The sequence below is a fragment of the Triticum dicoccoides genome, chromosome 3A (assembly GCF_002162155.2).
Source record: "Triticum dicoccoides isolate Atlit2015 ecotype Zavitan chromosome 3A, WEW_v2.0, whole genome shotgun sequence".
NCBI classification, from domain to species: Eukaryota; Viridiplantae; Streptophyta; class Magnoliopsida; order Poales; family Poaceae; genus Triticum; species Triticum dicoccoides.
In genome coordinates this window covers 30,422,875-30,443,312 of record NC_041384.1, presented here as the reverse complement: position 1 = coordinate 30,443,312, position 20,438 = coordinate 30,422,875, and the positions used below count along the sequence as shown (strand labels likewise).

The following is a 20,438-nucleotide window of genomic DNA, read 5'->3' as shown; positions in this document are numbered from 1 at the left end:
ACAGGAACATTTTCCTGAGTTGCGCCACTTTCCGGTTCAAGAGGTGATATTTCATCAAGTTCTACTTTCCTCCCACTTACTTCTTTCGAGAGAAACTCCTTCTCTAGAAAGGATCCATTCTTGGCAACAAAGATCTTGCCTTCGGATCTGAGGTAGAAGGTATACCCAATAGTTTCTTTAGGGTATCCTATGAAGATGCATTTTTCTGACTTGGGTTCGAGCTTTTCAGGTTGAAGTTTCTTGACATAAGCATCGCATCCCCAAACTTTTAGAAACGACAGCTTAGGTTTCTTCCCAAACCATAACTCATACGGTGTCGTCTCAACGGATTTTGACGGAGCCCTATTTAAAGTGAATGCGGCAGTCTTAAAGCATAGCCCCAAAAAGAAAGCGGTAAATCGGTAAGAGACATCATAGATCGCACCATATCTAATAGAGTGCGATTACGACGTTCGGACACACCATTACGCTGAGGTGTTCCAGGCGGCGTGAGTTGTGAAACTATTCCACATTTTCTTAAGTGTGTGCCAAATTCTGACTCAAGTATTCTCCTCCATGATCTGATCGCAGGAACTTGATTTTCCTGTCACGTGATTCTCAACCTCACTCTGAAATTCCTTGAACCTTTCAAAGGTCTCAGACTTGTGTTTCATTAAGTAGACATACCCATATCTACTCAAGTCATCAGTGAGGGTGAGAACATAACGATAACCACCGCGAGCCTCAACACTCATTGGACCGCACACATCAGTATGTATGATTTCCAATAAGTTGGTTGCTCGCTCCATTGTTCCTGAGAACGGAGTCTTGGTCATTTTACCCATGAGGCATGGTTCGCATGTGTCAAATGATTCGTAATCAAGAGACTCTAAAAGTCCATCTGCATGGAGCTTCTTCATGCATTTGACACCTATGTGACCAAGGCGGTAGTGCCACAAGTATGTGGGACTATCATTATCAACCTTACATCTTTTGGTACTCACACTATGAATATGTGTAGCATTACGCTCGGGATTCATTAAGAATAAACCATTCACCATCGGAGCATGACCATAAAACATATCTCTCATATAAATAGAACAACCATTATTCTCGGATTTAAATGAGTAGCCATCTCGTATTAAATGAGATCCTGATACAATGTTCATGCTCAAACTTGGCACTAAATAACAATTATTGAGGTTCAAAACTAATCCCGTAGGTAAATGTAGAGGTAGCGTGCCGACGGCGATCACATCGACCTTGGAACCATTCCCGACGCGCATCGTCACCTCGTCCTTCGCCAGTCTCCGCTTATTCTGCAGCTCCTGCTTTGAGTTACAAATGTGAGCAACTGCACCGGTATCAAATACCCAGGAGCTACTACGAGTACTGGTAAGGTACACATCAATTACATGTATATCACATATACCTTTCGTTTTGCCGACCTTCTTGTCTGCTAAGTATTTGGGACAGTTCCGCTTCCAGTGACCACTTTCCTTGCAATAAAAGCACTCAGTCTCGGGCTTGGGTCCATTCTTTGGCTTCTTCTCGGCAGCTTGCTTGCCGGGCGCGGCAACTCCCTTGCCGTCCTTCTTGAAGTTTTTCTTACCCTTGCCTTTCTTGAACTTAGTGGTTTTATTCACCATCAACACTTGATGTTCCTTTTTGACTTCTACCTCTGCTGATTTCAGCATTGCAAATACTTCAGGAATGGTCTTTTCCATCCCCTGCATATTGAAGTTCATCACAAAGCTCTTGTAGCTCAGTGGAAGCGACTGAAGGATTCTGTCAATGACCGCGTCATCCGGGAAATTAACTCCCAGCTGAGTCAAGCGGTTATGTAACGCTGACATAGTGAGTATGTGCTCACTGACAGAACTATTTTCCTCCATCTTACAGCTGAAGAACTTGTCGGAGACTTCATATCTCTCGACCCGGACATGAGCTTGAAAAACCATTTTCAGCTCTTCGAACATCTCATATGCTCCGTGTCTCTCAAAACGCTTTTGGAGCCCCGGTTCTAAGTTGTAAAGCATGCCGCACTGAACGAGGGAGTAATCATCAGTACGTGTCTGCCAAGCGTTCATAACGTCTTGTTCTGCAGGGAGAACAGGTGCGTCACCTAGCGGTGCTTGTAGGACATAATCTTTCTTGGCAGCTATGAGGATGATCCTTAGGTTCCGGACCCAGTCCGTGTAGTTGCTGCCATCGTCTTTCAGCTTGGTTTTCTTTAGGAACGCGTTGAAGTTGAGGACAACGTTGGCCATTTGATCTACAATACATGTTGTAAAGACTTTAGACTAAGTTCATGATAATTAAGTTCATCTAAATCAAATTATTCAATGAACTCCCACTCAGATAGACATCCCTCCAGTCATCTAAGTATAACATGATCCGAGTTAACTAGGCCGTGTCCGATCATCACGTGAGACGGACTAGTCAACATCGGTGAACATCTTCATGTTGATCGTATCTTCTATATGACTGATGCTCGACCTTTCGGTCTTCTGTGTTCCGAGGCCATGTCTGTACATGCTAGGCTCGTCAAGTCAACCTAAGTGTTTGCATGTGTAAATCTGTCTTACACCCGTTGTATGTGAACGTTGGAATCTATCACACCCGATCATCACGTGGTGCTTCGAAACAACGAACTGTCGCAACGGTGCACAGTTAGGAGGAACACTTTCCTGAAATTATTATGAGGGATCATCTTATTTACTACCGTCGTTCTAAGTAAACAAGATGCAAAAACATGATAAACATCACATGCAATCAAATAATAATAGTGACATGATATGGCCAATATCACATAGCTCCTTTGATCTCCATCTTGGGGCTCCATGATCATCTTGTCACCGGCATGACACCATGATCTCCATCATCATGATCTCCATCATCGTGTCTCCATGAAGTTGCTCGCCAACTATTACTTCTACTACTATGGCTAACACGTTTAGCAATAAAGTAAAGTAATTTACATGGCGTTTCTCAATGACACGCAGGTCATACAAAAAATAAAGACAACTCCTATGGCTCCTGCCGGTTGTCATACTCATCGACATGCAAGTCGTGATTCCTATTACAACAGCATGAACATCTCATACATCACATATATATCATTCATCATTCATCACAACTTTGGCCATATCACATCACAAAACACTTGCTGCAAACACAAGTTAGACGTCCTCTAATTGTTGTTGCAAGTTTTACGTGGCTGCAATAGGGTTCTAGCAAGAATGTTTTCTTACCTACGTGAAAGCCACAACATGATTTGTCAACTTCTATTTACCCTTCATAAGGACCCTTTTCATCGAATCCGCTCCAACTAAAGTGGGAGAGGCAGACACCCGCCAGCCACCTTATGCAACTAGTGCATGTTAGTCGGTGGAACCGGTCTCACGTAAGCGTACGTGTAAGGTTGGTCCAGGCCGCTTCATCCCACAATACTGCTGAAGCAAAATAAGACTAGTAGCGGCAAGAAAGTTGACAACATCTACGCCCACAACAAATTGTGTTCTACTCATGCAAAGAGAACTACGCATAGACCTAGCTCTGATGCCACTGTTGGGGAACGTTGCAGAAAACAAAACTTTTCCTACGGTTTCACCAAGATCCATCTATGAGTTCATCTAGCAACGAGTGATCGGATTGCATCTACATACCTTTGTAGATCACGCGCGGAAGCGTTCAAAGAACGGGGATGAGGAAGTCGTACTCGACGTGATCCAAATCACCGGAGATCCTAGCGCCGAACGGACGGCACCTCCGTGTTCAACACACGTACGGTCAGCGTGACGTCTCCTCCTTCTTGATCCAGCAAGGGGGAGGAGAGGTTGATGAAGATCCAGCAGCACGACAGCGTGGTGGTGGATGCAGGGGTCACCGCAGCAGGGCTTCGCCGTTCTACTACGAGAGGGAGAGGTGTAGCAGGGGAGAGGGAGGCGCCAAGACTCAAGGGTGCGGCTGCCCCCTCCCCCCCCCTTTATATAGGCCCCCTAGGGGGGTACGCCGGCCCTAGAAGATGGGATCTCCTAGGGGGCGGTGGCCAAGGGGTGGAGTGCCCCCCAAGCCAGGTGGGGCGCCCCCCCCCCCACCCTAGGGTTCCCAACCCTAGGCGCATGGGGTGGGCCAAGGGGGGCGCACCAGCCCACTATGGGCTGGTTCCCCTCCCTACTTTGGCCCATGGGGCCCTCCGGGATGGGTGGCCCCACCAGGTGGACCCCCGGGACCCTTCCGGTGGTCCTGGTACAATACCGGTGACCCCCGAAACTCTCCCGATGGCCGAAACTGCACTTCCTATATATAATTCTTCACCTCGGGACCATTCCGGAACTCTTCGTGACGTCCGGGATCTCATCCGGGACTCCAAACAACTTTCGGGTTACTGCATATTATATCTCTACAACCCTAGCGTCACCGAATCTTAAGTGTGTAGACCCTACGGGTTCGGGAGACATGTAGACATGACCGAGATGGCTCTCCGGTCAATAACCAACAGCGGGATCTGGATACCCATGTTGGCTGCCACATGCTCCTCGATGATCTCATCGGATGAACCACGATGTCGAGGATTCAAGCAACCCCGTATACAATTCCCTTTGTCAATCGGTACGTTACTTGCCCGAGATTCAATCGTCGGTATCCCAATACCTCGTTCAATCTTGTTACCGGCAAGTCACTTTACTCGTACCGTAATGCATTATCCCGTGACCAGACACTTGGTCACTTTTGAGCTCATTGTGATGATGCATTACCGAGTGGGCCCAGAGACACCTCTCCGTCATACGGAGTGACAAATCCCAGTCTTGATCCGTGTCAACCCAACAGACACTTTCGGAGATACCCGTAGTATACCTTTATAGTCACCCAGTTACGTTGTGACGTTTGGTACACCCAAAGCACTCCTACGATATCCGGGAGTTACACGATCTCATGTCTAAGGAAAAGATACTTGACATTGGAAAAACTCTAACAAACGAACTATACGATCTTGTGCTATGTTTAGGATTGGGTCTTGTCCATCACATCATTCTCCTAATGATGTGATCTCGTTATCAATGACATCCAATGTCCATAGTCAGGAAACCATGACTATCTGTTGATCAACCTAGCTAGTCAACTAGAGGCTTACTAGGGACATGTTGGTGTCTATGTATTCACGCATGTATTACGATTTCCGGATAACACAATTATAGCATGAATAAAAGACAATTATCATGAACAAGGAAATATAATAATAATCCTTTTATTATTGCCTCTAGGGCATATTTCCAACATATAAAGCATTGCAACAGCTAATCTAGCAATGAGAGATGAAAGGACAAAGTTGCTAACCTTTGTAATCATTTGAATGGATGGGGGCCTTCAAATCTTGAAAACTTTTGGGCAAAATGTGTGATGAGCTCGAGAGGAAGAGGGGAAGAACAGAGAGAGGAGAGGGGAAAGGGGAAGAACAGAGCGAGCTCGGGTGGACGAAGGGTTTATGTAGGACGACCTTTAGTACCGGTTCGTGCCAAGAACCGGTACTAAAGGGGCTGGAGGGGCCCCAGTCTGACAACATCCTGCCACCACTCTCATTAGTACCGGTTCGTGGCACGAACCGGTGCTAAAGGTTCGCCATGAACCGGTACTAATGAAAGCGGCCCGGCTAGCCGTTGGAACCGGCACTAATGTATACATTAGTGCCGGCTCAAATACAAACCGGCACTAATATGCTTCACGTTTGACCCTTTTTCTACTAGTTCTCCCTCAGCAACTCGAGCACGTGTGTCCTTTGCTCTCGTCTTCTCTTCAACATCAAGAGTACCAATGAGATCCACAACGGAAAACTCATGTCTCTTGTGTTTCAGGGAAGTAGCAAAATTGTTCCACGAAGGTGGAAGCTTGGCAATAATGCCTCCGGCAACAAATTTGTCCGGCAACACACACTTGAAGTACTCAAGTTCTTTTGCGAGCGACTGTATCTCATGAGCCTGTTGTACAACAGGGCACTCATCGGTCATCTTGTAGTCATAGAATTGCTCCATGACGTACAACTCGCTGTCGGCGTCCGAGGCACCAAACTTGGCCTCGAGCGCAGCCCACATGTCCTTGCCGTTGTCAAACGACATTTACGAATCCACAATGGAGTCATCAAGAACACTCAGAAGAGCGCCTTTAAAGAGGGTATCAATCTTCTCAAAAGCTTCCAGCTGTGCTGGATTAAGATCGCCCTCACGCTTGCCTTTGGTGGCATCATAGCAGCCCATGGTCTGAAACCAGTAGACTGCTCTCGTGTGCCACCTCTTATATTGCGCCCCCTTAAAGGCAGGCGGCTTCAGATGCGCAGCAAAACCACTCGGAGTAAATTGCCTATAATTCGGTTTTTGGATTGTTGGAAAGATGAGCAAATTACTACGAGATTTAATCCGAATAAACAGAAAATAAATCATGACCACAGCAGCAGAGATTAAACTAATCATGCGAACTAGCATAGCAGATGAACATATCACATCTAGGGCACATACTAGAAGCATGAATTATACCACGATCTCGAACAGGAAGGATAGAATCACATACGGTGCAGCGGGTGTAGCACTGCCGACGTTGATGTTGTCGCCCATGTCGTCGAGGACGAGGTTGCCGAGGTCAGGGAAGAAGTCGTCGTTCGCGAAGTCGTCGCTGCCAGCAGTCGCGCGAGTGCGCTCCCCAAAAACCTGATCGGCCCTCTCCCGTACAAGATCACTAGAGGCGGGGTTCCGGAGGCCTGCTGTCCCTTCTCGCGGTGCACGCCGGAAGGAGGGATGGAGAAGACTTGCTTGGCGGCGCAATGATCTGGAATGATGGTGAGAAACCATACGAAGCGGCATCGGCTAGGGTAGACGTCTGCCTGACTATATAGTGCGGGCCGGGTAGGTCGTGAGAGTAAACCCCACGTCCGAGTCGTCACGATCCAAAAGAATCGAAAGCGGTTCAGTAATTAACGCGTCCGTAAATTATTAATTAATGACTCATTAATTTTTCCATGCAGCAAAAATATAGACAACGTGGCGAGGCGAGCGAGGAGGAGGAGCGCGCGTGTAGGTCTCCTTTTCTCATGCTCATACAAGTGGTAGAAGAGCTCACCTTATAAAAAGGTGCAACTCTCTCTCAACTTCTGGGGTGGGACTAAACTTTAGCCTCACTCACTCCACTCACATGTGTGCATGAATGGGCCAAGAAAATTTCAGAATTTTAGTTGGGCTTTGGGCCAAAGGCCTACTAGCAAAATTCCAACAGAGAGCTCGCGAGGTTGGGCGCTCGCCCTACCTTGATTTTTGCCGATTTTTGTTTGCGTATACATGTAAACATATCTGGTCGATCGCTGGAAAAAAATCCGCTTAAAAGTCGCCGTGAAGCGTTTTATCCGGCCGTGATTGAACATGGTACCCATCTGGACACATTATACATATACTAAACCTAGCCAGGTTTAATTTACCTGGGTTTTTTGACTTTTTTCAATCAGTGAAAACCGGACCAATAGGGTGAAGACACGCTAAATAGTGGGGGATTTGCTGGGTACACCCATGGGTTCGCGTTGCTATTTCCTTGCAAATTTCATTTCCCGGTCAACCGTCCGTTCTGTCCGGGGGTGGCCTCCATCTCCTCACATGCATGCAACCCGTGGTGGCTAGCTGATTTTTCTCCCTTTTATAATTGGAGTTGGCTGGCTCGAGACGTCTCTTCCTCTCTCGAGAAGGCTCCAGCAGGCCGCCGCCCGCCACTTATCCCCACCGCCTCCGCCGCACCGCCTCCACACCACCGCCCAACAGATCCCTATATAAGAAAGAGACCCAACTTCGCCTATGCATAAGGACAGGGCACGACCGCAGAGGGACGGCTCCATCGATCTGCCTCCAGAGGCGTACATGGGAGGGGCTGCGTCGAGCCGCCGTGTCCATCTCGCCGCCCAGCACCTCATCCCCTCTGGCCGCCCAGATCCCCTCGCCATCTTCCAAGTCCAGCCCAACCACGACACGGCCGATGTCAAGCGGGCCTCACCGTTATGGTCATCTTGGCGCCGCTGGGTTCTCCGCGCCGCCGATGCCTAGGCCGACCCAACGTGCGCCGCCCGCACCCCGCGTGCAACGGCCGGGGGCTCCGCCGCCCACGATAGCGAGCACGCTCCAGCCTGACTCACCATGCGCCATCTTCCCTGACGCCCTGAGGGTGGCCACCCCAGGACCTACCTGGCGGACGAGGTTGGGACGGGTCCAAGGTTCTTCGCCGAAGTCCATGGCTTCACGAGCCCAACAACCAGAAGCAGGCATCCATGGAGGGATCCTCGAAACACCACCCGATGCTCCCTCCCTCTTCTTTCACTTCTCTAGCTAGCTGAAGGAAGGGCTCGAGCCGAGAGCGCTGCCTCCGTCGGTCTCTGGCTCCCCAGCCGGTCTCCGCTATCCGGTCCTCGCAGGCCCTCTTCCCCTCCTCCGTTCCTTAACAAAAACATTAAGTACTTCTTGCCTCTCCATTCTCTTTCCTACAATTCAATTAACTGAGTCAGAAACATATTACGGGATATTGCCGGTTGATCGATTGCTTTAATTAGTTGTTGGTTAGTAAGTCTGCCGCGTGTACACGAGTACGAGCAATGGATGTTTGTGAAGGCTATGAGATACTGGAAATCAAGGAGCTAATTGTTTGGGTCACTTGACTGAATTGTAACTGCACCATTTGAGGCGATTTTGCCCTGGTTTTGCTGGGTGGTAAGGTGGTTTATGGGAGTTGCTGAGTTGGTGGAAGATTGGGGCATTTGCATATGGTTGGTACTGAGGAGGACTGTGCTGCTGGAGTGGGAAGCAGGAGAGGTATGTTATCCTAAAATGTACACTCTTAACTGTTTTCCATTTGCCGCGTGTTAGCCTGAAATTGGTTATGTAGGAAAATTTTAGGTCGATTTGGTAGAGTTAATTCTTTTTATTTGGTGACTCGATTTAACATGATGCACACCATATCGATGACAAATTTTTGTTGTTGCAGCAACCGTTGGGATCTTGGATTTTTTTTCCCCGAGCAGAATGTGGACTTACTACCTTTATATTGAAGATTCAACAGTTGGAAGCTGATGTAACACGTCAGAAGTTCTCCACTCCTGCATAAATGGACTGCATCATCAACCTGCACTGTTAAGGTCATGCTTAATTGCTTATAGACGATCTAGGTCCAGATTGTGAAGTAGGAACACTCGAATTGTGAATTTACTTGAAACAATACCATGTATTCTTGACACTTTCTCTGATTCTTCAGGTGAAGTTGAAGAAAAGGTAAGAGAACACTGATTCTTCAGGAAAAACTGGATATGGAGCTGCAAGATCTAAATGAAGGACTTCGGGATGGTACTATTGTAATTGTTCATATGCGAATTTACAACTTGTCTGGCTAGACCTATGTTCTGAATAATCTTCATTCCTCCATCCATTGTAACTTCATGTTCAAAGGTAACCACAACTGACATATATGATTCTAATAGTCAAAATTGTGCTCTGTTATTCTGCTCTTTGTTCCATCTGGACATTTAATTATACCCTTTCAAATTTAAATTACTGAACGCGGAGATGAAACCATTTTCAGGTGCTTATGAGACGGAAGTTAAACGAGATGGGACAAGAAAAGAAGGCTTTTCAGGTTTTACTTGCTTAAATTTTCTGATCCATTAATTTTTAAAGGAACATAATTGCATAAGTAAGCAGATTTACTTGCTATCCATTGGAATAAAAAAATTGAGCGGAGATATGATTTTACTGTTCATGTTCTTTCTTTTCTATTTGTATTGAGGTTCATGCTCACTCAAATATACTCCCTTCGTTCCGAAATAATTGTCGTTGGAGGGGTTTTCCGACCAGGTGAAAACGAGTGAAATTACCAAACTGCCCCTCCCCCACCCACCAACTTGAAATCGCACGGGCCGTCGTCTTCCTCCGTTGCTCCTTCCCTCCGCCAGGACTCCGTCGCTCCTCCCCTTCGCCAGGCTCCTCCGTCGTCCACATCTCCGGCGCCCTTCCCCGCCGGTTGCCTGCGCCGCTCCAATCGAGAGCTCGATCCCCTCTGGTCGCCCTTCCCCGCCGCGATCGAAAGCTCCCTCGCCGCGGTCCGGAGCTCCCTCACCGGCGGCCGCCTTTCCCCACCGGTTGCCTGCTCCGCCGCAGCTCCGAATCCTTCCCCGCTGGCCGCGTATCCCTCGCTGGCCGTCTCCCTCCACTCCAACCGAGAGCTCGAGGTCAGCCGCCGCTGCTGCTCGCTGCTCCTTTCTGCTCCTGCATACGCACAATGATTTTGATCAGAATTGCTTGGATTTCTGCTGGATGAACACAGAGACAAAATAATTACTCCGTGTGTCCCTCTTCTGCTGGATGAACACAGAGTAATTATAATTATTCTGCTGGATTTCTGCTAGAGTAGTATACAGAATAAATTTTGGATTTCCTGTAATTTTGGAAACATCTTTATTGAACAGGAGTACTAGTATGAACAATAGTTTGATACACCAATGCTGCAAAACCTGCAATGCATCACTGGCATGTTACTTGTTCATCCAGTAGGCGTCCATGTTCCATTTGCTACTGGGACTGTGGAGCATATTAGCATTGCCTAGTAGCCATCCCACGAGCCGCCAACTCTCTACAGCAGAAATTCGTTCAAAATAGGCCGGTAGCTGGAATGTTAGGAAACAGGGAGATGTGGTGACCGTGACAGGTACCTGAATCATTGTAAACTGGAATATCTCTTCTTCCTCAGGGCGAGCTCCTCGGACTCGGACTCTCTGCTTAAACTGGTTCTGCCGGCACAATGAGATCGAGGGCATAACCTTCATTAAAATTTGGACAGAAGAGACTAGTACTCGTGAATTTATTTAAGCGGCCAATTTGAACAAATAAAAGGATGACAAGGGGAAAACCTCTTCGACCCATAGTCTGCTTAATATCTCTCTTTCTTTGTGGCCAAGCAGCACTCTGTAAGTCGAATGGAGCACTAAATGGCAGAATGATTAGCTAAAATGAATGTGAAATGTGAATAAGCCAATTCATTCTATTACCCCTGTTTGTGTAGAACAGAATAGAATAACAATTTGTCTATTCTTTTATTAATGGTTTTCTACCAAAAAGCATTGTACTCTGCACCTGTATGGGTTCAGGAAATTGCAACCAGGACACATTCAAAATTTCAAAGTATTACCCAAATTGCCACATGTAACGAGGGTTAAGCCAAAAGGCTCTTTGTGACAGGTTTCTTTCCGACGAGTCATTAGATCATACCTGAAAATAGTTGCATGACCACAGCAGCAAGCTTCAACATAATTATTCAGCCGTAGATCAGCAAGACAAAGTTGGCTAACGCTGCTCGACCACCAAGGATAGAGTCCGGATGTCTTATATTGTGAGAAAATCACACTTCACCAACAGCTAGCTGCAGAACATGATTTTTACTCCATACTCCATTTGTATGTGTATATTTCTACTACTCCATTTGTATGATCACTCTCTGATACTCCATAATCCATAATAATCCCAAGAGAAGAGAAGCGAAGCGAAGAGAAGAGAGCAAGAGTAGAGAAGAGAAGAGTAAGAGAAGAGAAGAGAATTCTTTGCACTGCTCCTCTTCCTACTCCAAGAACTACTCCTACTCCTAACAGAAATAAATTAAGTTAATTAACTTAAAAAAGATTTTTCAGTTAATTAACAGGAGTAGTTCTAAGGTGCAGAGTAGTTTAGTTAATTAACTATTCCTACTCCTAAATTTAATTTACTGAAGAGAAGAGAAGTGAGTAGAGGAGAAGTGAAGAACACTAAATTACTCAAGCCTTGCTAAATAGCAAATCCTATACTCCAGCACATAAAAGTTCCTACAGAGCAAGCAATTGGCTTTCTTCCAATTAGCTTGATACTCCACAGATTAGGTTGCAGCAAAAATGCACTACAGAGCAAACAATTACTCCAAACAAGCACCATTGATCAGCATCCTACTCCTGAAAACAAGCACTATTTGCACTTACAAATTCGGTGTGAATTACTGTACAGTAACACTGATCATGGGAGTACAAATTCGGTGTGAATTACTGGACACCTCCTTTACACAGAACAGTTTGCAACAATGCTAATAACTAGCTGGCACTTAAAAAAATCCATGGATTCAACCCAACTAAGCTTGAGTGTGTGATTGTTTACCAGTGGTAACCATCTTGACCATTTTTGGCTGGCTGGTAATAGCATTTGTTTTATTTTGTGGACACAAAAACAACCCTAGCCACACAAAAAACAATAGGGAATATACATTCTTTTTTCCTTTTGTTTTTGAGGGGAGAAATATGCATTCTGTTGGATGGCTTCCGTGACTAAACCTGATTTTCAACACCTTTGAACAAAGTCATGGTATAAATAAAGAGAATGAAAGAAAATATCTGAATATGACAACTACTCCAGTAAAACATAGTGAAAGTGCAATTAAACTACTGTGCTGAATTTGGTTCATAGATACCCGCAAGATTTAGGATTCTCAAACAGAATAAAACCCACAAGATTTATTCAGCACAAATAACCCAGTAAATTCCTACACTACTAAACAAGAGCAGTACACTACTGCTGCACTTGCTACTCCAGTAATTGGAAGCAATACTCCAATACTGTTGTATTGGAAGCAATGCTGCAGTAGTTCAAGCAGTACTTCGGTACTGTAGTTCAGTGGAGTAGCTGTAAAGAATTAACACTAAGCATCAGCAAGTTGTACAGAATTAACAAAATTAAGAAAGCATCAGCAAGTTAACAAGCTACTGAAAAACTACTGCAATCAAAACAGTACTGCAAAATTACAAATTCAAAATTTGCAAAATTTTGTAAACTGAATTTTTTGCCAAGGAAACAAAATTCACCTAAGAGCTACTGCAAGCAGGTCTACTTGCTTTTGGGGTGTTTTTGCACAACCTGTTTGTCTGCCATGCAAGAATGTGTGCTAAACCTATCTGTCTAAAGCAAGCAAGCACCAAACAATTTGCCTGCTAAACCTGTCTGCTCCAATCTGTTTGTTGAAGTCTACTTGCACAAATCCGTCTGCTGCTACTTGCTCCAAGAACAAGAAGAGAAGAGAAGAGCAGCAATCTTGCACAAATCTGTCCGCTACTGCTTGCACAAATGTCTACAAGGTCTACTGCTCCAAGCAAGCAAGCAGAGCAAGAGAAGATGACAGGAGAAGGGGAAAAAAGAGACCTTTTTACTCCGGCGAGCTCCTTGCTGAGCTCCTCCACCTGCATCTTTGCCTTGAGCGCGTAGCCGTCGGCGGACACGGGGTCTCCGCGCTTCCACCCTGGCGGCACCCAGTACGGGTCGGCGCCGACCTCCCGGCGCAGGGCCGCGAGCTCGTCCGGCTCGAGCCAGTACTCCATGGCGCCGTCGGCGTTGTGGCAGCGGCGGATGCGCTCGGCCTCCTCCGTGGCGCCACCGGCGTGCTTGAGGACGTGGTCCAGGCACACCACCGCGACGGCCTCCTCCCCATCTCCCGCCTCCGTCGCCAGATCCAGAGTAGGCGCATCAAAGCTTGACCTCGGATGTGGGGTGGGGTGCGAGTGGACGACGGGTGTGAGTGGAGGCGGAAGAAAGATGGCGGCGACGGGGAGAGATGGTGGCCTCCTGGCCGATGTGGTGGGTGGCCGGCGAGCTGGGTGAGGTGGTGGCCGGCGAGGTGGTCGAGGTGGTGGCAGAAGAGAGGCGAAGGGGAGAGAGGGCGACGAGAGCAAGAGTGAGTGGACAGCGACGAACGGCGCGAGGGTAAAATGAGAAAGTGCGTTAATTTCGTAACGTGGCTGAATTTGTACTGGAGTTGTCCAACGACAATTATTTCGGAACAGAGGGAGTATCATGTTGTGCGATTGTCTGATCCATGCATACTTTTTTCTTTTAGTTTGTTTTATTGATAGGCAACGTCGTATTTTTTTAATCAAAAATCTCTATGGGGTTGGTGAATCTGCGTTCATTGGATGATCTCTTCTTTAATATAATATAAGAATGGTCCTTTCTTAGAATAGCAAGACCGAATCTGGTTAGGTTGGGTGTGAAATCACCCGACATGAAATGCACTCTATACACCAATTATTTACTTCCATTTTCATTGGTATGAAGTCTGCCATTAACATACTTTTTTGTTAACATATGTTTTAGTAAATGTGGGAAGCACCACTGGGTATAGAACAATCGCACCCTTGATAATTAACTTTGTCATTTGTTTCAGACTACATAAGTTACAAATAATGTTACCCATATGTTTTGTAATGTTCAAGTTAAGATTCTGACGGGGGATAATTATCATTCATCTTCAAATTTATATTCTGAAAAGTTCTTCAATTCGAACACTAAGGAAGGCTATTTCAGTTTTCACAACTTCTCCCAAGTTGGACAATGAATTTCTATTTCTACTGCCAGTACTTATGTTTTCACTACACCTACAGGCTGCACGCAAGTCTGAATAATAATGAACTAGATGATTAAGGCGTTTTTCTATTATATATAATCATATATTTCTAAAATAAATCCCAGTCTATATGAAATGCTAATGAGATCTTGTGCTGTAAATACATTCTAAAATCTCTTCAGTCTGGGGCTTCCTTTAGAGTTTCGTTAGTACTTTCTATGGAAAAATCATTAACAATTCTATCCAGTGAAATGCTGGCCCTTTTCATTCCAACTATAGGACAACTATAAACTCAAACTATGCTGCTTAGCTGTGCTATAATATGCTAACTCTGAACAATTGATTTGCAACCAATTAGCACTAGACGCCATGTTCTTCATTTTCGTCAGCCAAAATGCAGAAGATCGAATTGCCCTTCTCGGCATCCTGCCCTGCCGCCTCTTCCACTTGAAACTCCTCTGCAGCCATGGTGATGGTTGTGCGCCTCTGTTACTGCAAAACCGCCTACCTCGAGGTATAGAACAGCAGCCACTGTTTTTTGCAAATGAAGCCACCGGGGCTTGGCAGGTCATGTCCATCGCGCCGTGTTGTCAAAGTTGCTGCTACTACCTCTGTTTACTTGGCCAAGATCGAACTACAGCCACGGCATCAGATGGTTCCACGTGTGCTTTTGTTTGCCCTATAGTTAAATCAAGTGTTCTCTCTTTTGCCGGCCACTAAGAACCAGCTAGAGTGATGGCGGCCACGACGACATGGTGTTTTTCTCCATTAAAAGCAGTAAGTGTATTATGTTCTGATAGTTACCACAACACTATAAAAACTACTCCTATATGAAAAAAACAACATTCTTCATCCGTTTACTATAAAAACTACTCCTATATGAAAAAAAACATTAGAAAAAACTCAACAACAACTGAAAAATATCTATACACAATATAATAACATAAACTATATGCAATATAATAACATAAACTATCATCTGCAAGCAGACACTACTACTATCACAACAAGCGCACTGCGGTGTGGCTTAGATCGGTTCCCTCTAAGATTGATTTGTTGTATTTGTTAAGCAATGAAATCTCTTTTTTCTCACAAAAAAAAAGAAAGAAAGAAAAGACACTACTACTTTGTGAAGAAGAAAAAAAAATCCTTGCCAACATAACAATGCTCAACAAGGTCAATTCATAAGGCAGACTAAAATGTTGGCAACGATATGTGGCAATGTTTCGAATATCATACCACTCCATATATATTACCACTTGGCATGTATTCCCAGCGCCCAGATAGCGACGATCCCATTATCACATACACGGGCGCGCACCCTCCCGTCAGACGTGTGCAGGACTTTGCAAAATCACTTTACCACTTTATCACAGGCACCAATCCTTCAGGAGGATATACTAGAATGATCTAATCCACTAGCAACTACTTCTAGCTTATTTATGTAGTGTGTTTGTGTTTTTATATACAGTTCTCTGTTTGCAGTGAACTGTATGTAGTTTGAATAACTGGTTTACTTCCGAAGTGTGCTACTTTTAATTTGTACCTTTGTATCCCTACGTTTGCAACATTTCAATAGCATCATATGTTCGATTTCTTCAATGTCTTTATATATTAAACTGAGATTAAATCAGCATGCACTGATCCACTCTTGAATCAGTAGATTGCACATTTTGCGAGTGATCATCGAGCGCGGCGTGCCGCCGCGCGGGTTAGGCTAGTTATTGGGCTGTAGTCCGTAGCAACTAGCAGGTCGTCACGGCGTCATGCACCAGCTTGCTCGCTCGATCCAGTCGTCCATCAACGCTTTGAGACGGAACACCATGCTCCATGTAAAGCCCGAACTGGTTGACACGAACCCTAGCAGGCATTCGAAATCACTAATTGTGGAGTACTCCTCGCAAAGATCATTCTCACTTTCTCAAGTTACGATAAATGACGCGTGCCACTTGTCGCAACCTGATAGTTTTTCTTTTTTCATAGATTCATTTATTCAAAATGTTTTATCTTTTAAACCGTGTGTCCAAACCTTGAACCATTTTTACTGTTGGATTCCCCATGTTGAGATCTTTAAAACTATATCCCATGTTGATAGGTTTTGACGACCTTTTTTCACAAAAGAATCGGACAAAAAAACTAAATTGGAAGCATGGTTTTTTTCCCTTTCCGGAAGAGGCACAGCTGTGCCTCTCGCGAAACCACAATCATGCCTCTCGCGGGAACAAAACCGTGCCTCTCACGAAAGAAAAAAAAGCCAGAAAACATGTTCTTTTTTTGTTTTAGAGAGGCACGTCGCGAAAGCAAGACCGTGCCTCTAGCGAAAGAAGAAAAACCGAAAAATGCATTTTTTTTCGTTTTCGAGAGTCATGGTCGTGCTTCTCGCGAAAGCAAAAATGTGCCTCTCGCGGAAGCAAAACCGTGCTTCTCGAAGAAGAAAAAAACACGTTTCTTTTTTGTTTCCGAGAGTCATGGTCGTGCCTCTCGAGAAAGCAAAAATGTGCCTCTCGCAGAAGCAAAATCATGCCTCTCGCGAAGGGAAAAACACGTTTTTTCATGCAAAAAGTTTTTTTCGATTTTTTTGTCCAAAAGCTGGGAAAGACCGGTGAAAACCAAAACGTCGAAAAAGCCCGGTTAAAAAGCCGAAAACATGTGCGAAAAAATAGAAAAAACAAAATCCGGAGGAAGCGCCCAGAGCACGACACATGGCGGGGTGGCTGAGAGCACGCCAAGTGGCGCTGATCATTGTGAGGCTCCCGAAGAAGCGCTCGTTAGCTAGTTACTCTCGCATGCACCGGCCGGACAGAAGGAGCGGCGGCGCGACAGTCACGACCAGCAGGTGCGCGTGCATGACGCTGACGCCCAGAAGGAAAGGGCATGCACATATGAAGGGTAGAGGTAATTTTTTTAAAATTTTATAGTTTGATTTTCAGATAATGGTTTAATAATACAATTATCAAGATCGAGTTGCGCAGCAAGATGTCCGGTGGCTTGACTTAATGACTTGACAGTGTGTTATAGTGAGATATTCAAAAGTCTGATCTTGGCAAAAATTAAGAAGATTGTCAAAAGAAGGGAAGGGCACTGCCATTTCCCAGATCTTGTAGACGCCACTAATGCTTTCTTATCCTTATGTTTTAGTTTGTTATTCTATTTAATCATGTTTAAATTTCCACTATGTATTTGGTTATTCTGTTTAGGATCAAATAAAAACATTGGTGTGCACTGTTAATGTGTGTTTATCCATTTTGGTTTCATATAAAAAAAGTTATCCTTAAGAGTTTGTCCCACCTCAAAAAAGTTTCGTCCTCCGCCACTAGCCCCAGTAATGTGAGCTTAAGTTATTAGATGGGTGAATTTTTGGTGGTGATTGTTTCACTACTGATCTAAAAGAACTCAGAAATCACAGATAAAGGGAGGGGAGGAGAAGGGAATTCAGGGGAACGCCATCCACTTGGTGCATCCCCTCTTAGTTTGCTTCCGAGTTTGGTAATTTGACAGGTTCCATTGGCCACAACCTGGCAAGAAAAAAAGTGTTACAACAACCACTGCACACCACTCAGGTTACACTTTATCGGTTTCCTTTCATATTTGAAATAAAATCGGGGGTCATACCCCTCGTTTCGAAAAAAAAACACTCACATTACACAGTCATCATGAACTGCTTGAGCGTTGAGCCCATATACCCTCTTGGGCTTTGGCTGTACACCTTTGGTGTTTTTTTTAAATGACAGGATTCCTGCATTCATTAAGAAGAAAAGAGTATTTCTTTTTGCGGGCAAAGAAGAAAAGAGTTGTTCAGTTTATTAGATAAAAACCTTGTGAAAACTAAATTGTTCGGTTAATTATGGTTATGGAAAAACGGACGAAAACCATCACAACACTTAAGTGCCACACAAAGAGTACCCACACCACTGCAAAGAGGGTCTTGCAGAGAGCGCATACATGTGTCATCGTCATCATTCCCCCCTAGATGTGTCATCGCCATCCATAAACACCGAGCACGACTCCCACTTCGCTATAGTCCATCGTCGCTATAGTCCATCCGGGATCAATGGATGTGGAGAGGAAAAAGATGTTTCCTTTTAAAGACCTGTAGAGTAGGAGTTAGCACGTGAATCTGAGCAACTACCCACCTCACTGCATTTTATAATAGTCCCATGTATAACTTCTCTCGTGATAAAGAGTTCCCGTAGATAGTCATTTGTACTCCAATCTTCGTTGTGTTTTGTATATTCTGGATGAATACCTCTTTCGATGAATATCTCGTGATAAAGAGTTCCCGTAGATAGTCATTTGAGAAGCTTTATTGGCATGTATCACTAGGACGGTATGGAACCGCCGGATCTAATAAGCCGGAGGTCAATTTGCCCACGGCGCTCCTTGTGGCGATGGCTCTACCTCCCGCGTCTCCTTACCTCTCCTTGTCCCCAGCCACCCACCTCTCCATCCAGTGCATGTCCTCTCCTCATCTCTACTTCCACCAACGTCTAATATGGTGGCGGCTCCCTGTCTTTTGCCTCTCACTGTGATCGATCTCAGTGCCAGCTCCTGGAACATGTGGTGCGCGGGATCTTCCCGCTGAGGCGTATTCATACTGCTAGAGGTAGAGGATGGACGCAGTGTGTGTCGGTGCAAGGGCATGGCTTGCCAACATGCTAGCGGTGGTCACTCAGACGCGGTGTAGAGGAGCAGTCGGGATGGGCGCCATTGGGCGACATTGTGGGCCATTGTGTCTATGCCGCCGACCGTGCATGCCGCAGTGGTGGTTCTACCTTGGTGTGCGTCCCTTCCTAGGATCCTCATGTAAGAGCATCTCCAGCCGTTGCGTCCCAAGACGCGCCGAAAATCGTCGCTTGAGGGCGAGCTGGTGTTTTTTTGGGCGTGGGGGCGAGCACGTCCCCAGCCGTCGCCCTCAGGTCGGGCCTTGGGTCCTAGACGTCACCACAGTTCGGCCAAATTTCAGCAAACACGGTCAAATTTCAACAAACACGACATATTTCGGCAAAATTTAGACGTTTTTTACACGAATAAAATGGACGGAAAAAACCCTAAACTACGGGCCGAAGTAGGCGCTGAGAAGGGCGAGTCGTCGCCGGCGTCGTCCTCCTGCTTCTCCTCCTTGACACGGCCGGCGCCGCTGCTCGACCCCTCGCCCCGGCGCGCTGCTTCACGGCGGCGGCGTTCGGCGATCTCCTCCAGGGCGCGGCGCTGGCGGTCCAGCTCCATGCGCGCGTAGTCCTCGCGCGCCCACTTCAAGGCGCCCTCTTCTTCGTCGGCCTCCTTGGCGAGAGCAGGCTCCGGCTTCACGGCGGCGAGCCCCGGCTCCGGCTTCACCGTCGCCAGCCCTGGCTCCCTCTTCAGCTTGACCAGACGAGGAGGGGCCGAGGAGGAGGAGCCACGGCCGCCGTCGTTGATGACGAGGCCGGCGCCGCGGGTGCGCCTACTGAGCGGCGTCTCGGACGGCTCTGGCTTGACGCTGACCAACGCCGGCGCGCCGGAGGAGTGAGAGGAGGATCAGGATGAGGAGGAAGAAGAGGAGGATGACCATCCCATCATCCTCCTCGGCAGCCACGCGCCGCCGCTCCGAGCGGTCGGGTACTTGAACGGCGGATCATTGCCGCCCTCGAGGTGCGTGAGGACGCCACTGAGCGTGCGGCCCGGGATGCCCCACCACAGGTGGCAGCCCTCGCTGTTGTTGTGGCCGCGCGGCGTCGCCGCATTGTTGGTGGAGGCGAGCCGCTCCTCCTGCCAGCGTCTGAAGTATGCCGCCCACGCCGCGTGGTTGCCGGTGGCGTACTCCGGGAGCGCCCGCGCACGCTCGATCTCGGCGTGGAAGTAGGCGGGAGTCTCCGGGACGGGCAGAGGGGGGACAGGGACCCCGCCGGCGCCGAGCCTCCACCGCGACGGAGCGCGTACGTCGGGCGGCGCGGGGTAGTTGACCTCGTGGAGGAGGTAGGCCTCCCACTCATGCAGCGAGCGGCGGCCGAAACCGTTGGCCGCCGCCGCGTCGCCGGGGTACCTCGCGCTCATGGTTGCCG

The 20,438-nt window shown here is 46.8% G+C and overlaps 1 protein-coding gene and 1 long non-coding RNA gene across 2 annotated transcripts; one reads left to right on the top strand and one right to left on the bottom strand.

The window, feature by feature from the left end:
- The first annotated feature begins 7,807 nt into the window (after nucleotides 1-7,807).
- Nucleotides 7,808-9,562, top strand: LOC119266845. Its single transcript, XR_005132167.1, has 3 exons — nucleotides 7,808-8,813; nucleotides 8,986-9,136; nucleotides 9,253-9,562. It is a non-coding gene; the product is annotated as an uncharacterized LOC119266845 (long non-coding RNA).
- Nucleotides 9,563-9,684: 122 nt separating this feature from the next.
- On the bottom strand, nucleotides 9,685-20,430 carry LOC119271819. The gene is made up of 4 exons (XM_037553489.1): nucleotides 19,946-20,430; nucleotides 19,458-19,876; nucleotides 13,203-13,806; nucleotides 9,685-10,259 (listed from the first exon to the last, which is right to left on the bottom strand). Exons 1-4 carry the CDS (start codon nucleotides 20,428-20,430, stop codon nucleotides 9,767-9,769), a joined length of 2,001 nt encoding a protein of 666 aa, XP_037409386.1. The 3' UTR covers nucleotides 9,685-9,766.
- Nucleotides 20,431-20,438: the final 8 nt, after the last annotated feature.

What these genes read in the sequence shown, in the direction of transcription:
- LOC119271819 (XM_037553489.1), bottom strand. Translation starts at nt 20,430, where the DNA reads ATGAGCGCGAGGTACCCCGGCGACGCGGCGGCGGCCAACGGTTTCGGC. An exon ending in CCGAGGAGGATGATGGGATG is followed by an intron (nt 19,877 to 19,945) that starts GTCATCCTCCTC and finishes GGCGTTGGTCAG; the next exon opens with CGTCAAGCCAGAGCCGTCCG. An exon ending in CTCAGCGCCTACTTCGGCCC is followed by an intron (nt 13,807 to 19,457) that starts GTAGTTTAGGGT and finishes GGACAACTCCAG; the next exon opens with TACAAATTCAGCCACGTTAC.